The sequence below is a fragment of the Sturnira hondurensis genome, unplaced genomic scaffold (genome assembly GCF_014824575.4).
Source record: "Sturnira hondurensis isolate 20B ecotype Veracruz unplaced genomic scaffold, ASM1482457v3 Scaffold0022977, whole genome shotgun sequence".
Taxonomy (NCBI): domain Eukaryota; kingdom Metazoa; phylum Chordata; class Mammalia; order Chiroptera; family Phyllostomidae; genus Sturnira; species Sturnira hondurensis.
The window spans coordinates 1,343,085-1,350,763 of NW_028095608.1; the positions used below are offsets into that span (position 1 = coordinate 1,343,085).

At 43.8% G+C, this 7,679-nt stretch overlaps 1 protein-coding gene across 4 annotated transcripts in view; it reads right to left on the reverse strand.

The window, feature by feature from the left end:
* Window positions 1-7,276, reverse strand: part of B3GALNT2 (beta-1,3-N-acetylgalactosaminyltransferase 2) — a 52,863-nt gene extending 45,587 nt beyond the window's left edge. For 2 of the 4 annotated variants that reach the window (XM_037037338.1, XM_037037337.1), the window contains exon 1: window positions 6,947-7,276. In XM_037037338.1, coding sequence (XP_036893233.1) covers window positions 6,947-7,058 — 112 coding nt within the window. In that variant the 5' untranslated portion in view covers window positions 7,059-7,276. Of the gene's footprint in view, window positions 1-6,215; window positions 6,268-6,946 lie in introns of all 4 variants that reach the window. The other 2 variants (XM_037037339.1, XM_037037340.1) reach the window with 2 other exon arrangements.
* Window positions 7,277-7,679: the final 403 nt, after the last annotated feature.

Here is a 7,679-nt window from a genome sequence, read left to right on the forward strand (position 1 = left end):
CCTGTTTCTAACCCTCCATGTGATCTCCATTTCTATGGTTCCGCTCCTGATCTAGCTGTCCTCTTAGTTTGCTTTTGTTTTAGGTGTGGTTGTTAATAACTGTGAGCTTGCTGTCCTTTCACTGTTCATATTTTTCATCTTCTTTTTCTTTGATAAGTCCCTTTAGCATTTCATATAATAAGGGCTTGGTGATGATGAACTTCTTGAATTTGATCTTATCTGAGAAGCACTTCATCTGCTCTTCCATTCTAAATGAAAGCTTTGCTGGATAGAGCAATCTTGGCTGTAGGTCTTTGGATTTCATGACTTGGAATACTTCTTTCCAGCCCCTTCTTGCCTGGAAGGTCTTTTTTGAGAAATCCGCTGACAGTCTGATGGGAGCTCCTTTGTAGCTGACTGTCCCCTTATCTCTTGCTGCTTCTAGGATTCTCTCCTTCGTTTTAATCTTGGCTAATGTAATGATGATGTGCCTAGGTGTGTTCTTTCTTGGGTCCAACTTCTTTGGGACTCTCTGAGCTTCCTGGACTTCCTGGAAGTCTATTTCCTTTGCCAGACTGGGGAAGTTCTCCTTTGTTTTTTGTTTTTTGTTGATTAGTGGCATAATCAATAAAATATATTTTTTAAAAACTTAAAAAAAGAGAATAAAAATGGGCAAAGCAGCTGAACAGACATTTTTCCAAAGACATACACATGTCTAACACGAACAGGAAAAGATATTCAACATTATTAATCATCAGGAAAATGCAAATCAAAATCCCAATAAGGGATCAATGCACACCTGTCAGAATAACGATTATTAAAAAGACAAGATAACAGCCACACTTGGCTGGTGTGGCTCAGTTGGTTGGGCATTGTCTTGCAGAGTGTAAGGTCACTGGTCTGATTCCCAATTAGGGTACATACCTGGGTTGCTGGCCTGGTCCTGGAGTGCATACGAGAGGCAACCAATTGATGTTTCTCTCTCACATCAATGTTTCTCTCCATCTCTTTCTCCCTACCTCCCATCACTAAATAAATAAAGTTTTTTTTAAAAGGCAAGAAATAACAAATGGTGAGACTGTGGAACAAGGGGACACTTTGCACTGTTGGTGTGATTGGAAACTGGTGCAGCCACCATACCAGTGTGAAGGGTCCTCAAAAACTTTAATAAAATATTAATACCACAGGCTCCAGCAACTCTACTTCTGGGTATTTAGCCAAAGGAAATGAAAACACTAACTTGAAGAGATATATGCACTCACATTTTCATTTACAATAGCCAAGACATGGAAATATCCTAAGTGTCCACCACATGAAGGGATAAAGAAAACGTGTTACGTATACACGATGGAATGTCATTCAGCCATAAGGAAAGAATGAAAACTTGCCATTTCCAACAATGTGGTTAGACCCTGAGGGCATTATGCTAAGTGAAGTCAGATAGAGAAAGGCAAACACTATACGATTTAACTTACATGTGGAATCTAAAAGAGCCAAACGAAACCCCTGAACTCATATACTTGGTATTAATGACACAGAGAGTATGTAGGTAGTTGCCAGAGGGAGGGGTTAGGGGTGGGTGAAATGAGTGAAGATGGTCAAAAGGTACAAACTTCCAGTTATAAAGTAAATAACTCACAGGATGCAATGCACAGTGCGATGACTTGAGTTAATAAGTACTGTCTGTATATTTGGAAGTTGCTAAGAGACTAAATCTTCAAATTTTTATCACGAGAAAAAAAATTTAAACTATATGTGGTAATGAATGTTAATTATATACATTGTGGTGACCATTTTGCAATACATACATATATGGGATAATTATGTTGTACATCTAGAACTAATATACTTTCAAGTATATCTGAATTTTAAAAAATAGGTTTCTTCTACCACATACCATCCATGGAAATCAGTCTGACAGACTGCTGAGTGCTGTGTTACATGGCCTGAGACTCAAAGCGAATGCTCAGTAAATACTGCGTAGGAATGCCCACATTCCTACCTCCACTTCCTAGTGTTTGGCTCTATACTTCCCTCGCCCACTGCTGTGTAAGTATGGGATGCTTAGTCTGATGCTGGTGTTTGGAAACAGGAGAAAAAGAAAAACTAATAAACAAACTTGTGACAAAAAACAATGATAACTCCTAAGAGAATTGCAAAAGGCCTACAAACCTACGGAAAAAATGTTCACATCCACTAGGAATAGAGTTTGAATGAGAGCAGTAAAATAACAGTTTTCTCCTACATTCAAACTGACAAATTTCTTCTTAAGTGATAATACCCAAATGATTCGTTTTTCAAGAAAATGGTGACAGTTATTTCAAGGAAAGGGCTGATCTCCTGTCTGCTGGTAAGAATGTAATTTTGTAGAGTCTTCTGCAGGACAATTTGCCAAAATACATCACACATCTCAGAACTGTATAACTTTGTTGTCCAGCAATTCTATGTCTAAGAACTTATTTTAAAGAAATAATCGGTGATGCAGTAAAGATCTCTATTCATCACAGTGTCACTTTATGAACAATGAACAACTGCAAACTACATAAATATACAAATAAGGGATTACTTAAATAAATCATAGCTGATGTGCCCTGACTGATGTGGCTCAGTTTGGCTGGTGTCATTCTGCGAAGCAGGAGGTTGCCAGTGTGATTCCTGGTCAGGGCACATGGCCAGGCTGCAGATTTGGTCCCCAGTTGGGGCACATATAAGAAACAACTGATTAATGTTCCTCACACTGATATGTGTGTGTGTTTCTCCCTTTCTGCCTCTTGCTAAAAAATAAATTCTTATTATTTATTTATTTTTATTTTTAAAATTAATTCTTTTTTGTCATTTATTTAGCTTTTTTTAATATAATTTTTTATTTAATTCTTGTTTAAGTACAGGTTTCTGTCTTATATTCCCAACCCTGCCCGCCCCCCACCCCATGCTCCCCTAAATTAATTCTTTAAAAAATAAATTATGGTTGATGTATCTATATGCCACACTATTTACTCTGCAGCCATTAAAGTTATACTGTAAACATATTAAAAACTGTTCTGCATCATATTCAGTAAGACAAGCAGGTTATAAGAACCAGGTACATATTAGATGGTTCCATTTAAATAAAGTACAAACTCAGGCGAGTCTCTGCCATTAAAGCAGGATGGGATTATCACTCTGCAGTGAGAAAAGGGGTCTTGAAGGGAGTTTCTAGGTGTTGGTAGTTTTCCTGTTTTTAATTTGGGTGTTGATTAGTTGGGTGTATTTGGTTTGGGAAAATATATCCAGTTGCACACTTACATTTTTCCAAATGTATATTACACATCAATAAAAAAAATTTTAAATACTTATTTCTCATAAACATATATGTATATGCATCAAAATCTGTCTGGTATAGACTATTTTTTCTTGTTTTTTTCTTAAATAACTTCACACTTTTTTACAAAGGATGTGTCTTACTCTCATAAGAAAAAAATTAAATATAAGGTCATCATGAAATGTGAACAGATCAACTACAGGTGACAAATTCCTTCATGCTTTCCTAGTTTTACTCTCTCGATGCACTCATTCAATTTACTGAGTACCTCCTATGTTCGCTGTTCTAGATGGCAAATACATAACAAGAAACAAATTGAATTCAGAGTGTCAAGAACTAAAACCCTACACACGCTCCCTGAGGACAGCCACCCTTTGTCTCGCTAATACACAATATATCCTGTGAGTCTGGCAACCTGCAAGGCTCTGCACTGAGAGTCAATGCCCAAAAGTTTATTGAAGACTACAGGAAACTGACTTCAAAACTGATTGTTCCAAATAAATCGAAGGATTATTAAAAATCACACCAAAACTGCCACTCTGATGTGCATGCTGTCAGATGACATCAACCACCAAGAGGCAGACACCCTGAAAATGAGGAAATCATACAAGTTCATCAGGGATCTACTGATAAGGACAATCACCATACATACCACTGGCATGCCCTTGCCAATTTCAGGCACCTCCCAACACCAGCAAAGCCACCAAGACTCTACCATCCTCTCTAAATTTCATGGAGTGTTTACTGAGAATCAGCCACCGTCCTGGCTGATTTATTCACTGAATCTTCACAAAAACCCTATGAGGTTATCATTTTATAAGTAAACAAGCACAGACAAGATTAGTATACAGGGATTATTCTGGATGAACCAGCCCCAGGCAAAATGGCAAAGTAAATTCTGTTAGTCTTTGGCCTCCACCTGCCTGAGTCTGTTTCAATCAGACAGACTGGGAGCACCCTGGCAGCAAAGACTATGTACCTTACACCAGGCCTAGCACTCTAAGCATAGGAACGGATACGTTTTCCCCAATGTCCTAGACAGAGAAACTTTTTTGGGTCACGTTATTTTTCTAAATTAATCGTTAAAATATCCTTTCTAGGGCACCATCCCAAACTAATAGGTTATAATCAAGATATCATATATCCATATTCTCTAGTCCACTGGTTGTCTCCACCCTCCATGAATTCCACACAAGACCTGACTCTTCCACGCCAGGTTCTGTCCCTGACAGAGGTTCAGGGAGTCACTGCATTAGAAGAGCCGGTGCCCTTCATTCAGGACCCTGCTCACTGTCACCTCTTCAGAAGCCACCCCTGACCTCTCTATTTAAAACAGCAGCACAGCATTCTCCAGCCTCTTACACTGCCTTTCTAAAATTCTTTTTTGTTGTTGCACTTATCACTATTCCTATGATATTTAATAACTGTTTCCTATGTTCTGTCTTCCCTTCTAAATTGTAAACTGCATGAACGCAGGGACTTTACCTTGATTCTGCTGTAATTCCACACTCACAACAGGAGAGTAGGCTCTCAAATATGTGCTGAGCCAATGGCAAGTCAGAGGGCCTTTTGTTAATATTCAGGGAAAATAAGTCTCCCTTCCAAAAAATATTGCTCAGACTTAAAGAGACTGGAGACAGAGGAAGAGGCAGGAGAGGAAAGAGAACAAAAACAAATCTGATAACGTTAATTCAAAGTAAGAACAGTTCAAAAACTCTTGGGTTATCTCTCCCCCCTCAGGCTTAAGGGGTTAAGGGGGAAATGAAAACTGCCCCCCTGACTTAGTTTAAATGTGGTGATAACATAGGGAGGAGGAGAGTGAGAGGAATTTCAGCAATCTACTGCCTTTAGTTTTGGAAGCACTAAATGTGGAAAAGGAAAGTTAGGACAGCCAGCTTTTATTTAAGATTTAATTTTTACTTATTTAAATATCAGAGAGAGGAGAAGGGAGGGAGAAAGAGAAGGACAGAAACAACAGTGTGGGAGAGGAACATCAATTAGTTGCCTCTCGCATGTGCCCCAGCCAGCGACCGGGCCTGCAGCCCAGGCATGTGCTCTGACTGGGAATTGAACCAGCAGCGTTTTGCCTCGCAGAGCGATGCTCAGCCAATTGAGCCATGCTGGTCAGGGCAGTCAGCTTTTATTTAGATTAAAATACTCTATCACCTAACCAGATGCACAATACCCATTAAAGCCAAATTTACATAACTAGTACTGAGTCCTCTGCTCAGTCCTGTCCCTTTTTCAGGGTCCACCTCCTAGCTCCCCATCCCCCAGCCTAACTGGATGACAGCAGGGCATCATCCAAACTCTAAGGGAGTGGGACAAACTCATCTCAAACCAGGAAACTGCCAGGCAGCCCAGTAAATTTTAAGTGTGAAGACAGGGTTTCACTTATTTATAGAACCCAAAAGACAGTTAAGGTCATAAACACCCTAAGGACTCTCTACAAGTGAATTCCAGGAGAGCTCACTTATCACACACAAATAGAAAGATACCCATAAAACACAAACCCAGCAAATGTTACAAAGCATTTTTTATACATGGCACCCTTTCTTCGGTTCAGTTTTCAAAAACATAAAACCCCAAAACCGTAACCTGTTAAAATGCCCTGTACCACTGTACTTTCGTTGAATGACTTAAATAGCATTTAAATTCTATTCAGGTGCCACAAATAGCCTTTTCAAAGAGCCTGTGGTTTGTCCAATCTTTGTCCAAAAGATTTTAAGAGGCTGTTACCAGACTATGATAACAATGAGCTTCCTTTGAGAACTGCCAAATTAGCTTCTATAGTTTCTACTTAAAAGTTAAGGCATAAACCCTGCAAATAGTCAATTCTAATTTTTAAAACTTCTGGACAAGGAAACAGCTGTCTGGAGGAAGAGTGGTAAAAAAAGAAAATCCCCGGTTAAAAAAACAAACAAACGACGATCACCTCATTTCTAAAAAGAGCCTTCCAGGTTTCTTTAAAGGTCCTAGGGTAAGCCCTTTAAAAAGAAGAAAAATAGGGAAACCTTAAGTAGTGTTCTGGGCGGTGGAGCCCACCAACAAAAATGTGCACCTCCTAGGGGCAAAGCGTTCTAGTTATGAAGCCAAAAAGTGAACACGATTTCCTCCCCCCGAGGGGAGGTTTGAGAGCGACGGTGGCGAGGGTGCTGATTCCACGTGAACTGCATTACAAACTCACCGGTGGAACTCATTGCCTGGCTCTAGTTCGTGTCTAGATTTGTTTCACCGACTTACATCACAGAGTTTTCAGAGAACACAAAACATGGCATATTCTTGAAGCCAAGCCACGCCACCTTTTAACACACGCACAAACACTACCCACAGAACTAAGAGCTCAGTCTTGACCGAACGAGACCGACAAGTTGGGGCGGAAGGAAGCGACTCGGTGGCCTGAACCGCTGGCAGCTGAAGGGTACGCGAGGCTCCGCTCCCGTCAGGCGAGCGACTCCGGTGGGGCCTGGGGCGGCTGCAGGACCCGCAGTAGCGGGCGCTGACTCGGGGCCGGGAAGAAAAGCGGGGAGTTGACAGCGGCGGGACGTGCACAGACCAGAGCGCCCTCAGGTTTGACCGACCGTAAAGCCCGGGGAGGGAAGGGGCCATCTGTGCGGCGCGTCTCCCTGGACTCCCGCCCCCTCCGCCCGCGCGGCCGGCCCTCACCTGCTGGGTGGACGGCGGAGGCGCGCGCGGGCGGCAGGGAGCGCAGCCGCAGCCAGAGGTGCAGCGCGGCCCCGAGCACGCACGGGCACAGCAGCACCAGCCAGTTTCGCATTGGCCGCCCCCGCCAGCCCCACCTCGCGCCCCCGCCGCGCGCCGGGCTTTCCCGCGTCCCGACGGAGGGCAGGGGACCTGCAAATGGGGCTGCCGACGCCTTCGAGGCACCTCAGGGTGCGTCGCCGCGGGCCGCGTTTCTCGGAGTTCCCAGCCCCTCGGCTCTAGCTCCTCGGACCGCGGGCGGCGGCAGTTCGCTGGCCTAGTGGCCGGAGCCCCGCCCCTCCACCCGGCCTCCCCCTCTGGCCCCGCCCTCCTTTTCTCTTGCTCGCCCCACCCCTTCTCTGGCGTCTCCTCCCGTTCCCGCCAGCCAGCCGGGAGCTGAAGTCCCGCTCGGAGCCCAGGAGGGCGGTGCACTAGCTACCCCAAGGCTCAAAAACTACATTTCCCAGAATCACATGCACCTATACGTCATTCGGAGGAGAGGGAGGTGAAGCGCGAGGCCTAACACTGAACGTGCGCGCCCATTTTCCACGCCTTCTCCCAGAGGCCAAACCCCCCGACGACTGAGGGGAGGGGATGCTGGGATCCGCGTTCGGAGGCCACCCCCGCTGGGGGAGGTTGGCACCGTGGAGGCGAAGGCCTAAGGAGCTGTGAGTGCCTCCTGTTTCAGACACGCAGA